The 24,885-nt window shown below is 39.7% G+C and overlaps 1 protein-coding gene across 12 annotated transcripts in view; it reads left to right on the top strand.

The window, feature by feature from the left end:
- ARMC2 (armadillo repeat containing 2) overlaps positions 1-24,760 on the top strand; it is a 73,892-nt gene extending 49,132 nt beyond the window's left edge. For 6 of the 12 annotated variants that reach the window (XR_012834491.1, XR_012834490.1, XR_012834493.1 and 3 more), the window contains 7 exons: positions 12,033-12,354; positions 13,856-13,978; positions 15,863-15,976; positions 17,400-17,532; positions 19,813-19,970; positions 24,376-24,621; positions 24,655-24,760. Coding sequence is in view for 5 of the 12 variants with exons in the window: in XM_075747847.1 (XP_075603962.1) it covers positions 12,033-12,354; positions 13,856-13,978; positions 15,863-15,976; positions 17,400-17,532; positions 19,813-19,970; positions 24,376-24,533 (1,008 nt within the window). In the remaining 7 variants the exon portion in view is untranslated. Of the gene's footprint in view, positions 1-12,032; positions 12,355-13,855; positions 13,979-15,862; positions 15,977-17,399; positions 17,533-19,812; positions 19,971-24,375 lie in introns of all 12 variants that reach the window. The other 6 variants (XM_075747847.1, XM_075747844.1, XM_075747845.1 and 3 more) reach the window with 2 other exon arrangements.
- Positions 24,761-24,885: the final 125 nt, after the last annotated feature.

Below are 24,885 nucleotides of genomic sequence, written 5' to 3' on the forward strand. Positions count from 1 at the left end.
GTTTGTCAAAATGCCTTGTATTACGAGGTAACATTATGAGAGTATAATTGCTACCAACTTTAAGGGTTAGGTGTTGCTGTACTGTCCTCCTATATTACAGTGATCTTTCCTACGTTTACTGGAGCACCAGGCTCTGGGAGTTTGGTGCAGGAACACAGTTTTAAAGATTGCCACGTTGGTAAGAGTGGGGTGTCTCATATATGGCAAATTACTCAGCTCTATTGCCAGGTAAGATTTAAGAAGAAAATATTTTTATGTAAAGCACAGATGTTCAAAGGTGGAACAAGGTTTCAAAACACAGAACATTAAATCACATTAAGATTTTTCTTAAAAGCAAGGCACTTTCTTAGCTGCTCCAGCATCTAAACTAGTTTGAGGATATTTCGTTATCTTATACAATTTATCCCAGGGTTAGTAATTCTTGGAGAATTGTTGGAAGGAGGTCTTCTGTGCTGCTGTTGTTAAAGGCAGTTACTGAAGGTAGCCAGATTGGCTGTCCTGAATAATCTTTTCTTTCTCTTGCCAAATACAAAAATAATTTCACCCTTTCCTGTTTACCTGCCTCCCTGTTTTCTGTGACAATACACATGGAAGAGGAACAAAGATTAAGTTGTTTCTGTTCTTCTAAATGTCTGTTGATTAACATTTCAGCAGCATATCTGAGTATTTGTAGGTTCAGGCTGCTCTTGCATTGTACAGTCTTCAAAGACACTTTAGTAAAAAGCTATGTAAACGCTATGTAAATAATATGAGAAATACCAAAGGCATCGTATTTTACTAGATTTATAGTAATTTTTCCTTGTGAGCATTGTATTAAAAACTCAACAAATAATGGGACTGGGAATATGGAGCTTAAATTGAGTAACATCTTCCTCTCAATCTTCATCTGTAATTCTAAGGGGAACTTTTCTAGGCTCCTGAGATAATAGCTTTGTGTCATAATGAATTGTAGGCTCATACATAAATTCAAATTGGTTGTTGCCAGGTAGTGTTCAGAATTTAACTTCTCATTTGTCTGCTTTATTAAGTGGTCCTAAAATATATCTTTCTTCACTATATCAGCATTGCTTTTTGTGTTAAACCATCACTTGTTTTATCAAAATACAAATTAGCAAAGAAGTAGCTTGTGTATTGAAACTTAGTTATTATGTTGTGATGATTATATATGCAGTGTCTTCAGAATAATTATTTCTTACTTATTTTTTAAACAAGCATGCGACAGTCAGTTGTCAGCTTAGTGAAGCCCTGCAGAAACAAGAAGAGGGACATGGATAATGTAATGCACCACTTTTTCTTTAGTATATAATAAACACTTGAGCTGTGAGGAGTGCAAATGTTTTTCCTGAGGTGCAGTTGGCACTGCTAATTTTCTTTTAAAATGCTGACAGCTAGTGAGTTATAGTGTGAGTTGGTATGTGTTGAAAAGAAAACAAGTAACAGCAATGCGAGTAAAATTGTCTGCTGTAGGAAGAAGCAGCAAAGAGGTGGATAAATCAGTACTATTAACTCAAAGCATTAAAAATCCTCAGGACTAAGAACTGCTATGTTAAGAAGTGTGTGTGTTTTCTGCATTTTCAGGTTGCAAAGTTTGTGGGGTCAGGTTTTTTTTACTGGCAATCATGGCAGCTAGAAACATACTGGGGAAACAACTAAAAGAAAATGAGCATTCAGACTTTCTCAAGGCTTTCCTAACTGTGACTTTTAAAATAAGCATTAAATGTTGTGAAAATAAAAATGTGAGCACTGGAAGTAGGATTAATGACTTGCTCCTGCACCACACACTGAATTCCACAGCTGCCACCCAAATACTGTCTGTTGTTCTCACCACACCGCAGTTTCAGCTCTTTCTTTTTTTTCTCAGCTCATTTTCTCTCTTGGGTAAAAGAGTCAGAAGGAATGGGAGAGTAGTAATTTAACTCTATGAGAGAGACCTTTGGGGAAATTGAGTTGGCAAGACTTGTTAAATTCCATGTGTCATAGTCTTAGGTAAGGAGGGGAGTACAGAAGATTGGGAAAGCTGGATCTGCAAGGTAGGATTGGGGAATTCAGCAGTGCTTTTCTGTGCATCTGAAGTACATGTTCTGTTGGACTTCACTTGTGGTTGGTTTTGGAGCTAACTTGTGTGGAGTAACGAAAAAGTCCTTGGTGGTTGCCAGATGCCATCAAACCTCTCAGAAGTGTTCTTGTAGAGCCTCTACCTTGCAGAATGAACTTTGCATGCTTCTGTGTCCAGTCAGTATTGTAGTCCTTTGCCCATCTCCAGAAATATTTAACAAGGTGTTGTTCCCCTCTCCCAGATCATTATCATTTCTGAGCTTTTCAGTTAAGCTATATAAAGGATGAATTTCTCAGGCTGTGGTTAATGTCATAAGTCAGGAGGCAGCCATGCTTTTGGAACAGTGAGATTGCCTAAATAGGGCGGTAGCTTTTGTCACTATGTCAGACACTACCTGAGCTTAGGTGGCCTTTTGGGACCCTGCCAGCTTCCATGTAATCTTTTATCAGTGTACAATTAGGAATCTATTTTCAATCTTAAGTGCACAAACACAGAGTGTGATACTAAAATTTATGTTGAAGGAATCTTGTGCCTTTGTATAGAAAAGTCCCTTTATACTTTAGTGTAGCCTACTTTTTAAATTAGGAAATACTTGTTAAGTGTCTGACATCACTGGATGCAGCAATTGCCTGTTCAGCAAAAGAATAATCCCATTGGGTCACATGAAAGGTTCATCCAGCCTACTATCTGTACTTGGCAGTGGTGGCAATCAGATGCCTAGAGAACAGTAAAAACAGAGCAAGCATATACAATACTTCCTGTGTACACTTACCAGACCTCCAGCTCTTTCCAGTTTGGAAATGTCTTCAGCCAGCTGTGGCTCTCTGTGTATGAAATAAACCTCAGTGGACTTTTTTTCCATGAAATTCTAGTCTGCCCTCTACCCCATATAAACTTCTAACATCTTAAATATCCATTGGCAAGGAGTTGCCATAGCAACCACCCATTGCACAAATAATTCCTTTAGCTTGTTTTGAATTTGGCCTTTACTATCCTTATTTGATTCCCTCTGGCTCTTATTTTGAAAAGTCAGTTAATATTTAATTCCTAGTCATTCATTTCACACCACTTCTGACTTTATAGACCTTTATTATATCCTCTTTGAGTTATCTCTTTTCAAGGCTGAATAGTCCTTGCTTACTTGGTCCTTTCTGATATAGAGGCTATTCCATACCATTGTACATTGGTGTTGCTTTTCTCAGAACTTTTTACAGTCTTGTGTCCTGTATCTTTTTTTGAGATGAGGAAACCAGAACATGGCGGTTAAGATGTGGCCATATCATAGATTTGCATGCCTGCATAAGTTTATTTCCCAGGAATTCCCCACATTTTATATGCTTTCTTGACCTCCTGTAAGCATTAAACTCCCATGAGGAATCTGACATTAACCCCAAGATTGTTCTCCAAGTGGTTATGGTTAGTTCAAAGGCTGTAATTTTATATGTGAAAGTATGACTGTTCTGTGTTTTTCCACATGCATCATTTCACGTTTATCTGCATTTAAAATTTGCTGCTATTTTGTTACCAGTCGCCTACAAATCCTTTTTCTGCTTTTCAGTCAGCCTTCATCTTTGCTACTTTGAATATCTTAGTGTTATCAGCAAACTCTTCCATATCGCTGCTGTCACCCACTTTACCAGGACGTTTGTGGACAAGTTGAATGCAACAGGTCCCGACACTTCTGTGTGGAACTCCACGGGTCATCTTCCACCGTTGCAGGAACTGCTGATTTACTGTATTGTCCATCCTCTAATCATTTATGTATATACCAGGACATTCTCCCTTACAGCATGACTGCTTAGTTTCACTAGGATTTTGGTGAATGACTTTGTCAAAAGTCTTCTGGAAAGCCACATGGGTGATAGCAGATGGGTCTCCTTTACACATGTTTGTTGATCCCTTCAAAGAACTCAAGAATTGGGTAAGTCAGGACTTAGGAGTCTTAAAGCTGCTTGCATTTATCTGACAGTCCATTCATTTTATTGTTCTTTTTTATAATTTCTTCTAATTTGTCTGGTACAGACACCAGACCTGAATCTCATTTGGATCTTTTTCTAGTAATAGATTTCATGTTTGTTACCCTTCCAGTCCTTAGGCATCTGTGGTGGGTTGACCCTGGCTAAAGGCCAGGTGCCCACTGGAGCCACTCTATCACTCCCCTCCTTCTCTAGACGGGGGAGAAAAAGTATAACGAAAAGCTTGTGGGTCGAGATAAGGACAGGGAGAGATCACTCACTAATTATCGTCACGAGCGAAACAGACTGAACTGAGAGAGGGAATTCATCTAATTTATTACTAAGCAAAACAGAGTAGAGGAATGAGAAATAAAACCAAATCTTAAAACACCTCCCCCCACCCCTCCCATCTTCCCAGGCTCAACTTCACTCCCGGCTTCAACCTCTGCCCCCCCCCAGCAGCACAGGGGGATGGGGAATGGGGGTTACGGTCAGTTCCTCACACGGTGTTTCTGCTGCTTCTTCATCCTCAGGGGGAGGACTCCTCTCTTCATTCCCCTGCTCCAGCATGGAGTCCCTCTCACAGGAGACAGTCCTTCACGACCTTCTCCAACGTGAGTCTCTCCCACAGGCTACAGTCCTTCATGAACTGCTCCAGCATGGGTCTCTTCCATGGGTGCAGACCTTCAGGAGCAGACTGCTCCAGCGTGGGTCCCCCACGGGGTCACAAGTCCTGCCAGCAAACCTGCTCTGGCGTGGGCTCCTCTCTCCACAGGTCCACAGGTCCTGCCAGGAGCTTGCTCCAGCGTGGGCTTCCCATGGGGTCACAGCCTCCTTCAGGTGCCTCCACCTGTTCCGGCGTGGGGTCCTCCACAGGCTGCAGGTGGAATCTCTACACCCCCTCATCCTCCCTCCATGGGCTGCAGGGGGACAGCCTGCTTCACCATGGTCTTCACCAGGGGCTGCAGGGGGATCTCTGCTCCGGCGCCTGGAGCACCTCTTCCTCCCCCTCCTTCTGCACTGACCTCGGTGTCTGCAGAGTTTCTTACATCTTCTCACTCCTCTCTCTGGCTGCAAAAAAGCTCTCTCTAGCTGTTTTTTCTCTTTCTTAAATATGTTATCACAGAGGCACTGATTGGCTTGGCCTTGGCCAGCGGCGGGTCCGTCTTGGAGCCGGCTGGCATTGGCTCTGTCAGACACAGGGGAAGCTTCTAGCAGCTTCTCACAGAAGCCACCCCTGTAGTCCCCCCGCTACCAAAACCTTGCCATGCAAACCCAACACATCATCAATGCAGTTTTGAGAGGTGGCACATCACTGTTTGTAGTTAAGCTATTTAATGAATTAGTTCTTTTAGAACTGTTGGGTGATTATCCAGTCGGGGTGATTTGTTACTATTTGTTTTGTCAGTCTGTTCCTTAAAATTGTTTGCTATCACTTCAGTTTTGGACAGATCTCTGATGAGCCTTCCCTAGAGAAGGCTATAGCATTGAGATCTCCCCAGTTGCTTTCACAGTGGGCATGAATCAATGCAAAGAACTCACTTAGCTTCTCTGCAATGACTTTTTATTCTCTGAATGCTCCTTGTTTATCCCAGTCATCAATCAGTTCTGCAGATTCTGGCAAACTTTCTGGTCCTGATATGTTTGAAAAGATTTGTTATTATTTTTGCATCTCTTGCATCAGCTAGCAGAACTGCACTAATTTACGATTATAATTTCCATGCTGCTTTACCTGTTTAATTTAACAATCAGTTTGTCAGGAAGAATTTATTAAATGAAGAATAGACTGATGTTGCCTTGTCATCCTGTCTAAGGAGATGCCCACATTTATCGAGTTCACTGTGCCTGGATCTGCCCAGCTTTCTTCCCAAGTGCACTTCATACCCAGGTAGTGGGTCCCAAATCAGTTTATACTCTTCCGTGAGCAAGCAGGCTTCTGCTTGTGAGACTTTTTCTTGTCTCCCTCCAAGAAAAAGACTCATTTTTAGGGCCATTGAATGTCCTTTTTGCTGTTAGGATTGCTGCAGTGGGGAAGGTTGTCACTGATGGGGCCTGTAAATGCAGAAAATTTCTCCACTTTGTTTCTGGCTGTATTTATTAGGTGAAGGCTTATCTGTGTGCTGTGACTGGCTTTCCTGGCTGGTTTTTTGGCTGGCTTATGGAGAATTCTGTGATGAGCTCCCAGGAGCTCCCTATCTGTCTGTTTCTGTCAGTCCCATAATGTAAGTCATGTCATACCCCAAAGCAACCACAGGCTTTTAACAATAGAGTCTAATGCTGCAAATGCTTTGAGAGTATTATTGATACTCTGCTCAGTGACATCATAGTCTTATGACATACCGAAGATTATTTTTTTTGTTACTATTTTTATTGCGGGTGGTGGTGTGTTTCTGTATCTATAGCTTGTCTCTAAAGAAATGGTCATAAGTGCTGACAGAAGTGTTCTTTGTGTGTCAGTTACTCACTCTTCCCCTCTGTGCCATCCCTCACGTTAGCTGAGGACAGCTGTTTGTGTGACTGCATGATGCATCAGGTCACAAAACTGATCCAGCTTCCAATAACCTCAAAACTGAAAAAAAAAAAAAAGAACCCCAGTCCTTTGTTGGGTTATTACCTGCGTTGCTTCCCAGTCTAGTTTGTTGAACAGCCACACAAATAGTTCCTTGGGACTATATAATAAATATGGGAGAGGAGCCAAACTGTGAATGGAAAGGGGAGTGGGTGCTGTTTATGCCACCGCTTCTGCTGAAATGCTTGTCAAGGTAACCCTACGAAGAACTTGCATAGATCATGTGGTTCTTTTCTCCTATGTTTACAAATACATATTTTAAGTTGTATTCCTTCTCCCTCTAGCCCAACAGTATAACAGTGCCTTGGACAATTAAAAAAAAGCTATGAAAGGGATATAGCAATTGACCATTAAAGAACCAAAACATAAGATTTTTCTCCTGTGTTTTGTGTGTGCACATGCATATTCATAACTCATTGTTCATTCTCTCTGAATTAACATTTTTTTTTCAAGAAGGAAGTATCTGGTTTAGGATAAATATTCTGACAACTCTGAAGGAATTTCCCTGCTGATAAATCTGAATAACCACAGAAAGTCACCCTTTCCCTACAGTATGATTTCTGACAGTATGCTGAGCTGATAGTGTATTTGCATCTTCCTAATACTTTGGTTGTGATTTTTTTTTTGTCTGAAAGAAAAGGCAAAAGTGGTAAGGAAAGTGCAGAATATGTGATGTGTACTCTGAATGTAAAATGATCAGGAACGTAGAGCTCAAAGTTTGTAGTCAACCAGCCGTCATTAGCATATATCATATAGAAACCTGCTGTTCTGGTGTATCAAAAGGTACAAGAGAGTGAATGTAATTACTAGATAGGTAAATGTTAGAATATCAAATAAGAATAATAAGGTGTTACTGCTTGGTGTGACAGAAACTGTCACTGAAATACTTTGCCTTATTTTTGGTATTCCCTTCTACAAAAGATGCTGAAAGCTTGGGAACAGCTCTGAAAAGAGCTAAAAGAATTATTAGAGCTAAATAAACCAACCCAAGATTAAGCAAATTAATTTATCAATGACAAAGGTCAGACCATTAGGAAGTTGCCTATTAATAGAACCTGCATAAGGAAGACATTTCTGTTAGTAGGCAATCCGTTAATCTAGGAAAAAAGATATAGTAAGAAATAGTGGCTGAAGCTGTACAAATTTAAACTAGTAATAAGAAAAAAGATTTTAACCAGGGAGATTAGTAATCACTGGAGCAATACCATTGGGATTTGTTTTTCAGCTTTTTTTAATTCATGATTTCTGAAATGTTTGTTAGAGAGTGTATACTGCTTTTCATCAAATGTTGTTCTGGTGACAATGTGCTTGCTTTTCTTTGTCACCTTTCCCAGATCTCCACAAACAAACTTAAGGACACGAGTTCTTCATTGCTCAGTGCAAATGAACCCTTTTCTGAGAAGTTTACCTGAACAGATCAGATTTTCGGGTATAGAAACTATTGGGTAGGGTCCTGTGGTGTATGATACACAGAAATATAAACACATGCTTCTAATGGCCTCTCCTTCTCAAATGCATTTGTATTTGCAGGGGAACGAGGTTCCCTCTTTACTAACAAAGTGCTCCCTGCTATCACTGTGACAAAGCTTCTCCTTTCTGCTCCTTATTTCAGGTCCCTCAGTCAAGAACTTCTTCATTTGCTTTTGCTACTTCCAGGGTATTCTCCCCCATCCCCCTCATTTGTTCTTCCTTACATCGAGTTTCGTTTTGGGTCAGTTGTTATTTCTGGGTTTGACCAGGAATTTTCACAGCCAGCATGTCACTTCAAGATGAATCCTTACTGTGTTTGGAAGAGATTAGCTCTGGGATGGCATAACTACTGTTACTTTGTCTATAAGTAGACTATCAGACCCTGCAAATACAAGTCTTACATTTTCTTTCTGAGGTACATAATAAAGCATAAATACAAATTTGGAAATGAAGTGTAAATTAGATTTGAATGAACCCTAGAAACAGTTCATACTGCTGGGCAGGTGGTAGAATTTTGACTACCTCCATGGAAGTTTGTGTAACATGGAAAGCACATTTCATTTACAGCTGGAGATTCAATCGGAACACAGCTGCTGACATCTGAATTTTTTTTTCATACTACCCCTCCCCTTGTAAGGATCCAGATACCAAATAGATTAACAACAGGTACTTGGCCAATGCGTACAAACTCTAGAATGGACTCCTCTTCCTTATTTATCTTGTTTTAGCTAGAAATTACTGATCTAATCAGTTTTCCTTTCTTACTGATAAGTAAACCTATGCTATTTGTACCTCTGTTCATCATGCTGTACACTAAAGGGCAGGTACATTTTAATTGCCAAGATAAACTGCTGTCAAGTTCTGTGACTCAGCAAGTACATTGGGTACCTTTGCTACTAGGGCAGTGCAAGGAATAGATTTTTAGAAGTACATAAGCAAAGAAATCTTTCCTATCAGTGATCAAACATATATGGTTCTGGTTGTCAGAAAAATAAGAGTTAAATGCTAGTGGAGTATGTGGTGCCTTTACCACTTTTAAAAAAAAAAAATCAGTTTCTTCATAGATTGGAAACAAGAAAATCAGTTCTTCTTCTCGAGCTTTTTTTGACATGTTTCTTCAACTTTGTGTAAGTGAAGCTGTGTGGTCTCATACATAACCTTCCAATCAAATCAGGTTTGGGTACACTCTGTGGACAGCATGTCTCACATGAATGCCTTGTTATAAAAAAATTAAATAACTGAGTGTAATTCCTATCTCTACTCTAATTTGTCTTTAGTGCTATACATGTTAAAACCTCCATATTATATAAATTAATCTGATAAATGATTAGTAAGTAATTTTGCTGTAAGTGTTCAAGAATGTCTGAAATTCCATATGCAGTTAATACTCCAAACATTTGGAGATGCATAATAATGTCATTTATTATACTGGGTTTTTTGTTATATACAGAAGGGCCCATGGGCCTTGTACAGGTTTAGTCTTGCAAGCAGTTTCAAAATGCCATTCATCTTTACACGTATTTCTTTACACAGCAATTCTAAGCTGGTATTTCTTACTCTTGCAGTGCTTACCCCAAGAACACTTTAAAAACATATAGCCAAAAATAATACGAACCCTTGAGTATTATACTACTTGGGACAAATTGTACCAGCTTTTCTCTTTGACTCTCCTGGTTAAATTTTCATTGGAAGATAAGGAAACTTCAGTAATATGCTATTAAAACCGGATGTGCTTTGCTAAAAAGAAGTATTTTATAAGTTTGTTTTGCTAGCCTGTAGGTGGAAAGCACAGTTGAGATCACACTTCTCAAAATATCAGTTGATTGCTGTACCGTACCTGTTTGTCTGTTTTCTGATTGGGTAGAGCTGTTGCTGGGCTGATACTGTATTGACTTTCTAATTTTGGTCAAAATAAACGAGTCAAACTAGACTGCCTGCTTTTTTCATTTCTGTCTTCTGATTCATCAGTTGTTTGTTTCAAATTCTTACAGCCTCTGTGAATTGGGGGTTGTGCCAGCAAAGGTGAAAGCTGTTAGTGGTTAGTCAGTAAGAATCTTCATAAAAATTTGTCTTGATGACATTTAGATGCTATAATAGAAATATGATGCCTAGTTAAAAAAAAAAAGTGGAAGTGGGTCCTACGAAGTGATCATATTAAATAGATGGATGTGAGAACCTATTCCTCACTTAGGGGACTGCCTGCTTCTCCTATTCAGGAATGGCATTCTTCTTCTTGACCCTAAGAGGATGTTGTTAGCAATGTTCTGTGGCAGAGGCTTAAGACCTGAAACTTACTGATGAAGGCATGTATGGACGAAGGATTCACTGCTTACACATCTTTTTTCTTTAGCATTAGGATGTATACTTTACCAAGTTGGACTGCGCCTGGTTAACTACGTTATTAATACCATGGAGGATTAGAATGTCTGTGAATATAACTATTATATTTGAAGAAAAACACCATGTAACTTGTTTAGCAAAATGGTTAGTGCATGTACAGCAGTTTAGCAGCTAAGGGTAGATGGCTGTGCTGTGCTTGAAGAAATGCTGTTACTTTAACTGTACCATTAAGATAAAGCTGTGGACGTTTCTTTTGAGAAATTACTAGGATTTGATGCAAGTGACAGAGGGAAATGTTTTCATGAATTTATACTTGGGTTAGTTCAGACTTTCAGAATTTTATTTTTTTTTCCTTCTTCCATACAGGTGGGTACGAAAAAGATGTTGTTGTTGAATGCCATTTGATTAATATCCAGTAGTCTTGTAAAAAAAAAGGCTATGTCTCAGTATTACTAAAATGAAGCAACAAGCGATATAATTCTGTGTTCCACTGAAGAGCAGGGATAGGAAGTGCTTTAAGAGAGCAACTTGGTTAAATCATGAGATGTCAAGATACTGTGTGAACATAGAAAGTAGGTCTCATTTAGCAATGATAACAATAAAAGGGTAGCAAGAACACGTAAAATTAAAATCAGAAAAAAGGCAGTAAATGAGATGCAACTAGAAAGGAACATGAAAAAACCAAGAAAACTTTCTACAGTACATTAATGGGGAGAAGACAATAAGGAAATAATTGCTGCAGTGTTCAGAAGATGAGAATTATTGACAGATGGCACTGTGAGTAGTGAAGTGTGGAATGCCTTTTTTTGCTTCTTTTTCTGAAAGGGTTAAGTATGATCAAATGATTAATCTCTACTCCATCCTGAGTTCTTTTATCACTAAAAAATGAGGTGGAGAATATTTAAGTGTCTTCAAACCAGCTAGGCCTGATGAAATTTACCCTTTGTTGCTTACAAAAGGACAGAAAGGGGTAATGTCTCTGGGATTCTTGAAAAATTACGTAGGATTTCAAGGTTGTAGGGCACATGCCTTTAAAAGGAGAAAATGGAGGAATTTGGGGAATAACAGACCTGTCGATTTAGATTACATTTCTGGTAAAAATCTGGAACAAATAATTCAGCTATCTGTAAGCAATTGGACTTAACAAGAAAATGAGTAAGAGCTACCATGGATTTAACAGTAACAAATCAAGGGTAGTAGTTTAACCTCTACAGTAATTAGCAGGCCTCGAGAAGAAGGGAGGGTGGTGGTCTTTGGCCATCACAACTGACATTGGCTTACTTGAAAGATTAGTAAACTCTGGCCCATATGATTATTCTAGTTATATAAAGTGCTGTTTTAAGATGTTTTAAGATTACTGTGGGCTTGGTAAAAATAGATGACCTATACTAAGTATATCCCATTAGTAATTACCCCAATGCTATAATAGTTCTGTCAGATGTTTTTGATTTCTTCTGTAAACTGGGTTATGAAAAAATAGTGGCATAAAAAATTACTTCTAGTTGTTATATTTGGCATTCCTTCAGTTGTTCTGGACCTGCTATTAACTGAATTGTGAACCAATTTAAGTATTATCTTCTTTTTAAGCAGCTAATAGCTTCTGATGTTTTCTGTGTAATATGGTTTATTTATTTTATTGCAGGATTTGGTTATCCGTATCATCTTCATTCTTGGTAATTTAACAGAAAAGACTAACCAAGCCCGTGAGCAATTTTTTAAAGAAAAAGGAAGTGTTAACACTTTGATATCATTATTCCAAACCTACCATGAACTTGATTTGAATGCACAGAAATGGTACCATGAAAGAGAAGGGGAAGAAAAAACCCACCCAAAGCATCCTTCAGAAACAGAAGATGTTCTGATAAAACTGATAAGAGTGCTGGCCAATCTCTCCATTCATCCCAGTGTAGGAGCAGCTCTGGCAGCTGCCCATCGTGTTGTAGAATTACTTGTTACAGTACTAGGTAATAAAATTATGTTGTGTGTGTTATCTTTGTTCAGTCTGTAAGGACAGTTTAGACTTTTTCTACTTGACCTTCTTATCTAGGTTGAACCATAACTAAACTGGTTCTGTTGCTAAAACAACAAAGTCAATCTGCTGATATTCATAACCTGTTTTATGTAGAAAGCCTGTTTGACACAGTGGAAGCATTGCTGCTTTGGTACTGACATTTTAATGTCTGGGGAAAGACGTTGTAAAAGTGTTTCATTCAGTGGTAAGATTTGCAGATATGATCGTTAAGGATAAGGAAACACATTTTATTTTAAATAGAACTCACCGAGAGTGCATATGTAAGGAAAGCCTGTTCTTATCAGGTGCTATATACTTGTGTTTGGTGGTGGGGTTTTTTTAAGGTTTGCAGGTTTTGTGACTGTTCTGGATTAAGTATTCTTTTTGTTCCCTGCACTCGTAACTTTCAGCCTCCTTGAAAAAATCCCCCCCCTCCCTTTTTTTTTTTCTCTTTCAGATTTTCAACCTTTATTTCTTTCCCTCCAAAAAGAGTTCCTTTTCCACTTGCTGATCCCTTTGTAAATCTAATTATAGTCTAGGACCGGGCAGTCTGTTCTCCCCGTAACAGAGTTCAGCAGTGACAAGATACATCTCAGAGAACTCAGTATATTTTAGTGCATGATGAGAACTTTAAATATTGCGTAAAGACAATCAACCTGATTATGTGCTGGTTTACCAATCTTACCCACCAGCCATGAGAGATTAGAGAAGGCAGACTCACAATCACAACTTCATCCATTCTGCCCTAAGCCCTGTAGGAGCTTCCTCGGTTGGAACTGTCTTAATCGTTGTGTGCTTTCAAGCCTCAAAGCTTTTCTCTGCCACTCTCCCTTCTTCCTGAGGGGAGTTAGTTTACTGCAAAATGTTCTCTCTCCCTATGAACTTATTTCCTTCACCCTTAGTTTCTCAGGCCAGAAAACCTCAGATAAATTGCTATACACAACTTTCAGACTTGTTGGTGTAGTTTGACGTTGGTTAACATTCTGTCAGGAACTCTAAGAGAGAGAATGTTTCAAATATTGTTGAAGAAGTCTTTTTTTTTTTTTTTTTTTTCCCAATTTGTCATAGTACCTGACATGTCAGTATAATAGTCCTTGGTATTTCTCCATGTCTATCACACAGGCTTATTTCTGCATGTGGATTCTCCTCCGTTCCATCTTAAAACAGCAAATAGGATCTGTAATATGTCTTAACTAACTAGATTTTAAATCATGTTGCCTTAGTCACAGTGACTTCTGTAGATGAAGAGTTGGAAAGAGTGACTTTGTATTGCCATTTTTGGATCAGCTGTTCCTCTTAGCTTCTGCCATTTTACTGAAAAACAGTTGTCTCTAACAGTGGCCATGTAAACTATGATTCAGTTTGCTTCTGAGCTATAATGCACTGCTAAGTTAGACTCCTGTGCGTGTGTGTATCTACATATGCATATGTTGTTTTGGTTTTTTTACTATCAGAATACAAGTCAGTTGATGACTGTGAGGAGTTGGTCATCAATGCTGCAACAACAATCAACAATTTATCCTACTACAAAGTGAAGAGTTCTGCTGTTCAAGACAGGAAGCTACACATTGCTGAAAGTAAGGACTTTTAAACTAGTAGTTTTTGTATAGCTTTTTTAAAGTGGAAGTTACTGATGCTATATTTTGACACTACAGAAAATAAAGACACTGATGATGTTTTGTTGTATCATATTGCAGGAATATAAAGTTCATAGGGCTAAATTCTTCCCATAGGGATTTCTCATTCCTTTGGAACATAATTCTGTGACTTGTGTGAAAATAGTTAGGTTGTTGACAAACCCCCTTCTTTTCCTCCCCAAAGGAATTTGCCATATTGTTTTCTGTTTAGCAATTTTTGCTATACTTGTCCAAAATCCACATGCCTGAACCAAAATAATAATGTTGCTTTTTACTTCTAATCAGAGTATGGTAAAAAGGTTGTTTGTTTTTCTTAGTACCTTCTAGATGTGCAAAATCTGATTTATGTCTGTTTCTGGCTTATAAATCCATTGCTAGTATAGGAGTCATGTGATTCACTCTCCTCTGACAGTATGGACAAGAGTCATATTTTAGTGATGTGTAAGAACTGCATCTGCATTCTGGGACTCACTGAGTTAATGTTATAGAAAAGGTAGAGAGTCTGTGTCTTGTATGTCTTGGTCTCTCGAGAAGACGTGGGGGAGAGACGGAGCCTGAAGTTTGCACAACAGGTAGAATGAGGAGTAGGTAAAAATATTCTGACTGTCAGCCTAGTGCCCTGACTGGTAGACATAATTTTCTGTCTAGGTAACAGTTCTGCTGTTCTGTCACAAGTCATTCTATCCCCCATAAGCCAGCTGTCTCTCATGGCTAGTCAGAGAAATACGGAAACAAATGACTTCTCTGCCTGTCCCATTTGCTCTCCCTCTTCCGTTTTTATTGCTAGCATACGGAATCAGTCCTATCACCTTTCCTCTCTCTGAACTGAGGAGAGAGAAAAGCTTTTGATGGAAGACCAGCAGGCTTCCTCCTCCAGGAGACATTTTGAGAATACTTGCTGTTTGATACAAATGGTGAATCCCAAAGACAAAAAATAATAATTTTAGATGTCTTTTTAAGGCATGTATTGCAACAGTATTGCAACATTCAAAGACGGAAGTAATGGGAATGAAGCCAGCCTCTTTTCTATATTTTTTTCCTCTTTTCTGTGGTAGAAGTGTTAAGGGTTCACTGACTTGAGTCCTTTATATGATGGACTGATTTCAGTTGTTCACTTCATACTCACAGAAGACTGGTAAGATGTAACTTCTGTAACATTACTCTGTTGCTGTGGACCAAAGACCTACATGATGGTAGCTCTTCCTAGGAAATGCTGAAGGTCTCATTCTATCTGCTGAAGTTACATGCTAATCATACGTGAAATGGCTAAGCAGGAAAGTAGCAAGCAAGTAAACGCTTCTGATCAGGGGCAATATTAAGTCACTGTTCAGAGAAAGTGTGTTTGCTTGTTATAGCAGCACTGAAAGAAAATAGACCTAATGTCAGAAAATAATTTGAGTTTTAGGAGACATCCCACCATAAGACCATCTGTTCAGGATCTAAATCAATTCTCATATATATTACAACATTTTTTTCTTCTTTGTCTTCCTGGATTTTCACATGAGCCCACTCAAAACTGTACAGCAAAACTGGCACCCATTATCACAACTGTGCTTAGGCTATCTTCGTAACTCCTCATCTGTTCTTTTGCATTTAGCCCCATATTGGAGCTCTTTGTCTCATCTTCAAAGCCCTACACAATTTAGCTCTTGTTCTACCATCTGCTCACCCCCTTCACTGCAACCAGACAGTTAGATAACTGTTCCCATTTATTACATTTATTGCTGTTGCAGCTTGCGTTCTGATACTTATTGATAAAAAGCCAAGCACATGTTTGTGACATACAAGTGATTGTTTTTATGTCATTTCTCTGCAAACCAATAGTGCTTTTAAAGCTGTTAATGAGCAACAATATGGATGGAGTTGTAGAAGCTGTCAGAGTCTTTGGCAATCTTTCCCAGTATCATGAGATCTGTGACTTCATCATGCAGAAAAAGAGTGAGTTACTTTTGCATTTGTGGGAGTCCTGGTTTTAAATGTCCATAGCTCTAAAAAGGAAAGATTGTTAATAAGCTGTCTCAGTTAAAGGGTAAAAGTAATCTTCTCTGATGTTTTGTGAATTAGGCAAATGTTAGAATTCAATAGTAGTCATTATAAACACCATTTTATTTCAGTTTCATTAAAATGGAAATATTGCAGTAGGAAAAATGTGCCATGGTGTGCCTTCACAAAGGTATATATTACAAATACTCTGCTTTTCCTAAAGATTATAATTTTGAAATGTCCCTTCACTCCTTCAGTTTCTCAAATCCTACAGGTTAGTAGTCATACGATATAAAATGAAAATCCAACTTAATTCTTATTTAGGTTCATAATCACAGGTTTTTGATTCCTGTATTCAACAACATGTTATGCTTTGTAACATACATTTAAGATGTTAGACTACCTCACCAAAGAGACCTCCTATTAGCCTCTGGGTGAAGCAGGATACAAGTCTTCTCAAGTCGTTTTGCTTTGGGTGTCAAAAGAGCTTTGGGAAAAACAGCAACTCCTTGCTATCCACAGAAGGTGTGTCACAGGTTTAATTAAACATCAGTTCATTGTGAATTTGTTGTATCTACCTGTCAGTGCTCAAAGTGAGGTGATAGGCCACAATATACAATCTCTTCTTTCGTGGGTGGACATATCACTGCTTTTGGAGGAGCAGGTATCTGCAGAGGGAGCACTGACATTTAGTAGCTAAGGGTGGTGATGTGCTCAGTCAAAGTACTGAATTTTCCACCTTGGAGAGACTGTGGTGTTGGTGCGCCGAGCTCAGGAAGAGCGAGAGGCTTCCTTTCCATTAGGCAAGACTGACGCCCTCGCTGGGGTTGCCTTCCACTGCCTACTGAGTTTGGCGTCAGCAAGCGCTGCGAGATGCTGCACGTCCAGTGTCTGCTTCTTGCCTGTCTCCCGCAGGAGCCCCAGGCTGCAGCAATCCCAGCTGCACTTGGTGCAGTCTAGGGCAACCCCGCCACTCACGGAGGTAAGAACTTGCCTCTCTGAGTGCCAAATCTAGCAGTTTCTGCTTACTGTGCGATTGAAAGGAGGGTGATACGAAAGAAATCAGCTGTAAATTAGTTTGGTGAATGTAATCTCTTCTGACTGGATTTTCACATGACTTTGGTGTATTTTTATATTTAGAATTTTAAAGGTGTTGCTTTGAAGAAAGCTGGCGTTCAAGCGTGACGTAATAGTGGCTGTTACTCTGGCTCATACACCTATGCTATAAATGTTGCAGTAATATGCTACAAGGTTAAATTTTTGGGTAGCTATCCTGCATTTGACTGCTTTCAAAGTATACATGTTTAATAAGTATGTTGTAATGCCACCTGTATTATAAGTGCATCTTCCCAGTAACATCGTTTCCTTTACAATCCAGTATACAAGTTCATGATTGCTTTACTTGATGCCAAGAGCCAAGATGTCTGCTTTTCTGCCTGTGGAGTTCTGCTCAATCTCACAGTAGATGAGAACAAACGAGCTCTTCTGATGGAAGAAGGAGGAATTGGAAAGTAAGTTCCTGATTATGCTTATGAAAAAGGGAAGTTCCAGTAGTTTGGTCAAAGAGTTTCAATCAGATTCTTTTTATTGTAATAAGGATACATACTTAATAGATATTTGGCATCTAATGTTCTTCAGGAAAAAGCCTTTTGTATTCTTCCATGTGTTTTTTGCAAAAGCATTACAGTGGTTTAGCCTACTGCAGAGCCGAGAACCACTGAATAATTTCTCAAAGATCCTCCTGATACACACAGCAGAGGAGAGTACCAGGCAACAAAGCAACTAAGGCATGGCTTTGCAAATAGTTGCTTAGGCCTGACTTAACTGAGTCCTTCTGTGGGCTACAGTAAATAGGCACTATTGATGTGTATCTGTTCTAAGCGTGAAGATTACTTCAAGAACTATGATACCCCACACGGTCTCTTGCAATTTTTGTAACTACTTAGTACTGCAGGGAGAACTATCTGAGGTAGCCGTGCTCAGCAGAGAAGAAATAGCTCCTGAGACTCCTCTCTCCGAGAGTTCGAGTTTAAGGCACTTATGCTGTAAGTGATGTTAGATCTTGAAAAACCACTGTGGATGCAACACTTGTGGCTTTGATGTTCAGATAATACCGGATCCAGCTTAATTGGAGTAACAGGAAAGATCATGTTCCTATGCTTGTAAAGTAATTGATACAACCCACATTTATGAATCAATATGCCCAACTTTGAAATGCTTTCCTGTTCATACGTCATATAATTACTTTTTTAATACAATGTAAACAATGCATGGTCTGTTCATCCTTCCTTCCCATGTTCTAGTTAACTTACAAAATACAAAGCTGAAAAAGAAGAATAAAAAAAAGTTGCAGGCAAACTGAATAATAATTGTGAGAAATTTCTATTATATAGAATTTCTAATATACAGAATATGGAATATTCTATAGAATATAGAATCATGTAGAATATAGAATTTTCTATACTCTGTCTAAAAATTTGTGAAGAAGGAAGGAAGAACAGTAACAGTATGGAATAAATCTAGAGAATTTGGAAGTGATTGTTAAGGAGGTCATCCTGACTGTGCCAAAGCAGCTGTGTGGATTTTAGAAATGAGGTTATTGTACCAATATATAGTGGCCCTAATAAAACATGGAATTAGTCTCATCAGAGAGTTAAATTTCAAAAAATTAGGGCAAGCTCTTTTGGCTTTTCATTAGATGCCCCCCAGTCTTCCACAGTGACTGCCTTCAGAGAGCAGAGAACAAGCAAACCTCTTTTTGGTTGCTTTTCAGTTACTGGTGTTTTCAGCCATACTTGAATGTAATAGCTATCCCATGTTCCCTTTACTAATCACCAGATTATAAAACTCGCAGCGAAGTAGAGAAGTGAGGGAAAGAGGGGGTCGTAGGGTTGAGGAAGAGAACAGCAGTGAAGGATTACTATTAGAGAAGTCACTAGGGACAGCAGGTGAAAAATGGCGTTTACTTCTGCTGACCCAGCACTTGTGAACACTGCTGTTTGGTAATGGGAACTTACTGTACGTAAGCTGGTGCAGCCAGAGGAGTTATAGCTTAATTTCAGGGTCCTGCTTTTGATCTAGCCTGCGTTTGGTATCCGCAAGGAAGTTAGATTAGAAGAAAGGTCAAGAACCTAGTGGTCCTTAATAAATCTGGAATTTCTGAGAGGAGTGCATTGGGAATGCAGGCTGAGAAAATATAAGAAGGGGCGAGATCTGCAAAATAGTCAGACTTCACTGAACATAAGAGGTAATTCTGTGAGTCATGGAAGTAGTGAATTCCTTTGGATTTGTCTACTGGTCAGATCCTCTGATGTGTAATAAGCTGGAAGTTCTGACTGAAGCCTTTTCTGCATTCATACCATCTTTTCCAGATGAATTCTTTGTGCCTAATAACGTTTTGCTCACTTTGCAACTTCCAGTCATAGCTACAGATTTGGGACAGTCACAGATTGTCATGAAATTTGTTGGCATTTTAGTGTGCCTGAGATGGTTACATTTGTGATGTATGTGGTTGAAATTGGTCAGTTGGGTTAAAAAGTTACGGGGATGGACAGATGCAAGCAGGCATACGCACATATGTCTAGACAAAAGGCTTGTTCACATCCTTAGGGAACTAGACTAAATGAAACGGGGGAAGTTACTGAGGAAGAAAGTAGCATCTTAAGTTTATAAATGTAGAATTTTCCTGCAAACTTTCATGGAGTCTGCATGCATTTCAAGACTGCCTAGTTTTGAAGGGCTCAGGAGAAAACTACATGGAGCAAAACACTGTTTTTGTTTGATACTGGCAGGTTAGTTGACTGTTTACGAGACTTTGGACCGTCTGACTGGGACCTGGCTTGTTTGATATGCAAAACCTTGTGGAACTACAGTGAAAATATCACAAGTGCAGCTTCATGCTTTGGAGAAGATACCGATGTGTTGCTGGTGCTGCTTACATCACTCTTAGGTGAGATTCATGATCATGGTCTCTTTCCCTTAATAAGAGAAATAGAAGGAGCAAAATCAAAGCAGTATTAGTTTGGGTGGGCAGTCTGTCATGCAGCTTTAAGTGGTTGTCCAGTATAGACTATCAGCAGCACAGTGGTCTATTGCCATTCAGTGTATCCCCTCAGATCTTACAGATTGCCAAGGTGGAATTTGCCGCTGTCACTCCCCACTCTAGTTTGTCTAGTTAGCATGCCACTAATGCTTTTCACCAGCTGCCTTTTTATCTGCTTGAGCCAACTATCCCGTAGACCTTCAGTGCAAAACATCCTTTTCGCTGGATGTGGGCCCTTCTGACCTCAAAGGTCCTTGCAGGTGTTGACAGAAGCGAGGGCTCAGCTCTGAAGCGCCTGGTTACTGCACAGCACACACCGGGCCGTCTGGGGAATATAGATGGCTTTTCCCCCGAGTCGGAGGGCTCTGTGCTGCAACAGGCTGAGCTTGCTGCTTGTGACGAGTCCCTTAGCTGCCCATCTTTTCTCACCACGATCTCCTTGTGGGCAGGGACAACATTCTGACGATTTCTCATCTGCTCCCTAAAGCTAGGGAGGGTGTGCTCCTCCACAAACACAGGCTGGAAGGTGTCTGTGAGTGAATGTTAAGACTCTGATTCACTGACCCAGTTGGATGTGTTCATCTGAACATTTATGTTTGCTTCAAATTTTACAGAGTTTAATTGCTATGTAATAGTCCTATAGTCACTATATTTTAATTTTCCTCTTTTATTTTCTGAGCAGTGCTTTGGTTATGATTTTATTTTGGGTAGGTCATTTGCACTTATCTTTCTAAAAATCTTTAAAATGTAAATGAAATTGAAGCAAACCTTAACTATTTTAATTGGAAATTTACTAATGATGTATGCTTGCTGTGTAGAAGGCTGCATGTTAGTCAGACCCAGATAGAAAGTGAGATCCCCATGGTCTCTTTTGTTTTTAGACAATCAGAAAAGTGGGTGAATTTGTGGGGATTTTTTCCAGTTACAGCAGAATTACTCTTATTCATTGCTGTAATCATTCCTTGCATTACATTCCTTGCTATGATAGAGCATATCTTAATGTGGGCAGTAATTCCATCTATTTATCTGAAAATACACAGTGTTTCAAGATCATTAGTGTGCTTTTTAACATTCTGCAATGGAACCGCAAACTTTACAGCCACAATTGTGCTTGAATTTTCTGGCATGCAGCAATGAATATATATCTTTGTTTTGGAAAATTCTTACTTATTTTTTCCTCTGCATTTAACACTGCTTATTCCAGCAGTTAATTTGACTGCAGAGTCCTGGCTAGGTAGTAATTGGAACTCTCATTAACTAGTACAGCTTTTGTGAACTGGAAGTTCAGGTACAATTGCAGTTGCAGTTACAATGCAACTGTAGTGGCAATTAGTTAAAAATAGGTCAGAATTAAATCAGAAGCCTAGTTTTTCTTCACACTGTAGTCAGAAGAGTAGCTGTAGAAAAAGTGCATCCTGTTCATTGGATCTGGTTTCTCTGCGTGTTAGAGCCAACAACTTTCAGTAATAGCAGCTGGTTAATATTGTCCTACATCTTCCTCCTCCTGTTGTATCCAGTAACAGCCTTGAACCATCATTGCTCTGATTCTATCATTCAGGAAGCAAGAGGCAACTGCCAACAGTCAGTGGACTGTGCTTACGCATCAGCACGCCTTCAGGAAGCAGAAAAAGTGGAACATGGCACAGCAGACACCTCACTTCACCTGCTGTGCTTGGCCTCCTCCCCTTTATTTTTCTTTCCCCTACCTGGCACAAGATGACAGAAGCTATGAAGGATCCAAAAGGGAGTGGAGGACCTGAGAAAGGCTGGACAAAAGGCACCATTTGTTTTTCTTTTTCCCTGCCTGATCCCAGCAGCCTGAGATGCAGTAGCACTGCTTTCCAATGGCACTGTCATTTGCCGCCTTTCAGCTTCTCTTGAGTTTCGTGTCACTTCATTGGCTCAGAGCTCCTGGAGGCTGGTGTTTGCAGGCTGCTGACAGCAGCTTTGCCTTGCCCCGCTCCCTCAGGAGCCACAGTGGAGATGAGCCTCTGTCTTGAGAATATTTTTCTATTTGGTCATTCAGTGAAATCTCCTTTCTCCCTCTCTTTTTGCAGACTTTTTTTCTGCTCACCTTTACCTCCACTATCAATTCAGGGAGGTTATTCTGGAGTCTCAGTACACGTGAACTCTTACATGGCCTGATGATACATGGCATGATTCCAGGGCTCCTGGCCCCTGTCTTGTCAGAGTTACAAGGATGGGTAGCCCTTGCAAACTAGGGTCTGTACTCTAGTTTTCAGCTTCCCCCGTAGCATGTAGACCCAGTGTGCTTGTCTCCTTCCCGAGCTTCCAGCCAGTTTGTATGCTGTTTGGCCAGTACCCAATTTTGCTAGTTTTGAGGAGGGTTGTAGGAAAATTAAATTATCTGAGGATGCACAGCTTGCATGTGGGACACTGATCCTCGCTGATCCCCAGTGTTACTCACGTTCTGCTTTGGGAAATTTACTGTTTTGGTTCAACACTTCAGCTTTTGAACTGGTTTTGACCCTTGTTCTTGTAAGCTGGAATTCCCAACCTCAGTGATTCCATAAACATTCAGCTTCTGGGGGGACACAGCTGTCTGCTAAAAGGGAGAAATGTCTCTTGCTCTGTGTTAGAAGATAGTTCATTTGGGCAGAAAAATCATTTCAGGAGTAGGCAAAGCAATTCTACCTGAAAACAAACCCCATAATCCCTTATCTTTCTCTTCAGGGTCTCTCACTTCTCTGCTGCTGAGGTTCATTTTACATATGTTGGACTATTGTGCCATTGATAGGACAAGAGCTAATGGGCACAAGTTGCAATAAGAAAAATTCCAATTAAATATTAGGAAAAGAATTTCTCACCATGGCAGGGAAGACGCTGCCCAGAAAGGCTGTGGAATCTCCATCCTCGGAGATGTTCAGTACTCAACAGTAGGTGGACCAGAGCAACCTGATCTATGGTGGCTGTGCTCCAGAGGTCCTGTCCAACCTAAATTATCCCATGATACCATCAAATATAGATCTGATGTCTGGGGCTGGATTTTGTCTCTGATTACAGAGTTCCTTCCTGCAGAGATACGACATGTCTTCCTTCTTGAAAGAATGGGCTTTTTTTTCCCTCTTTATTTTACTACAGAAAGCCTCTAAATATCTTCTTCTCTTTATGCAGAACCCCTTTGGAATCTACCTCACAATCAGCATCTCTTTAATTTTGGTAATTTAGAAACACTGTAGTGACATAGAAGTCAAGTACTGTTGGCAGTTACTAGTAACTTTCTATGAAATGGAGCCCATCTCCATGCAAAAGTAATGTCACCTCTTCCTCTATAGCTGTCGCAGCTCTGCGTAGGCACCGTGGCATTCTTTGAAATGGGAATAGTTGCTGTTTGAGCGTCTCTCTTCTACACAGTTTGACTCAAAATGTGGGTAACTGAAGTTTCTCTTCAGCTCTGAGTTGTCTCTTACCTGCTGTGACTGTGCAGGAAGCTCCCTTACAGAGTTAGTTATTTAACAGATTGTGAACCTGGTGCTTTTTCACAGTCTAAGACAAAGATAAATCACATGCCTATTGGGTGCAGGGTTGTATCTTCATTTTAGGTCCGATTATGGCCTAAAGGCTGTCAGATATCCTTCTGTTCAACTGTATGAAAGCATTTGTTCAGCATTATCAGCTGTGTTTGTAGATTCCTGACTCAGGAGTATGCTTCTGGTTGCAGGCTGATTTTTTTCTGTAAGGGTTTGTTTCTTCGCCACATCCAATGCCAGGCAAAACGGAGGGGGAATAACGAGTGATGACTTCCTTTCATTCATTCCTAACATTGCTTATCTCTATTAAGTGTCCTGTTACTTATGAAGTTTGTGAGGAAGGGAGGGCATCATTAGTACAGTACCAGGGTGGTTCATGTTCTTTCACTGTGATAGCAGATATAGGAAAGAGTCTTCATGAACCAGATTAGCAAAGCAATTTGTGATAGGAAAAAAATAGTTGTAGTTAGATGAATATGATGACTTACATTAGCAAACCTGCTATGAGTAGTGTTAAAACCTGAGTAGTTTCCAGGCTGACAGTCACAGTAAATGTTTCATCTTGGAGCCACAGTTCAGCTACACCTGTGAGGTGTAAGAGTAACAGAGCCTGCCATACCCTTTGTACTGTTTTACTGACCTTAGCCTTCTCTGTGTTCAGTTAAAGTGACGAGCATCGGACAGTGATGCTTAGTGAAACATGGAGTTGTTCTTAAGCCATCAACATACGCAACTGATAAGTTGTGTGTGCTGTGCTCAAAAAATATATGGTTGGGTATATTTTTATTCAGAACTGACAATGATCTTTTCCTTGATTGCAGATGAAGAGCTAGCCTTGGATTACAGCCTCGACAGAGATTTAAGGGACTACCACAGACTATATTGGGAAAGAGAGTTCAAACCTGTGGCAGAAAAGCTTCTTGACAGAATTCAGAGCCATCACTCCTTTCTTCCCACTGTGACTATTACTCCATTTTAATCAGTCTGGTTTTTGGGGGGGGGGGGTTGTGGTGTAGATTGTACATCTTTTATTTCTGATATCCCTGTATATCACCATTGGGAAGCATGTTGGAGAGCATGGCAATTTAACTTTCAAAAAGTCAGTAAAGCCTAGCATTTATATACTGGGTACTATCTTTTGAGAAGCTTGTATTAAATTTTTGCATGTGTAATTACTTTTTACAGTATATTTGAGCTGATCAAGCAGCTGTTCAGTGTGATTTGTTTATTAGTTGCATAGTTTCTTGGCTGGGAAAATGAAACAAAACTATTTGCTGAACTTTTAATTTTGAAAAGGTAAATTACCACTGAGTTGCTGGACCTCTGTGGTA

Source organism: Balearica regulorum, chromosome 3 (genome assembly GCF_011004875.1).
Source record: "Balearica regulorum gibbericeps isolate bBalReg1 chromosome 3, bBalReg1.pri, whole genome shotgun sequence".
Taxonomy (NCBI): Eukaryota; Metazoa; Chordata; class Aves; order Gruiformes; family Gruidae; genus Balearica; species Balearica regulorum.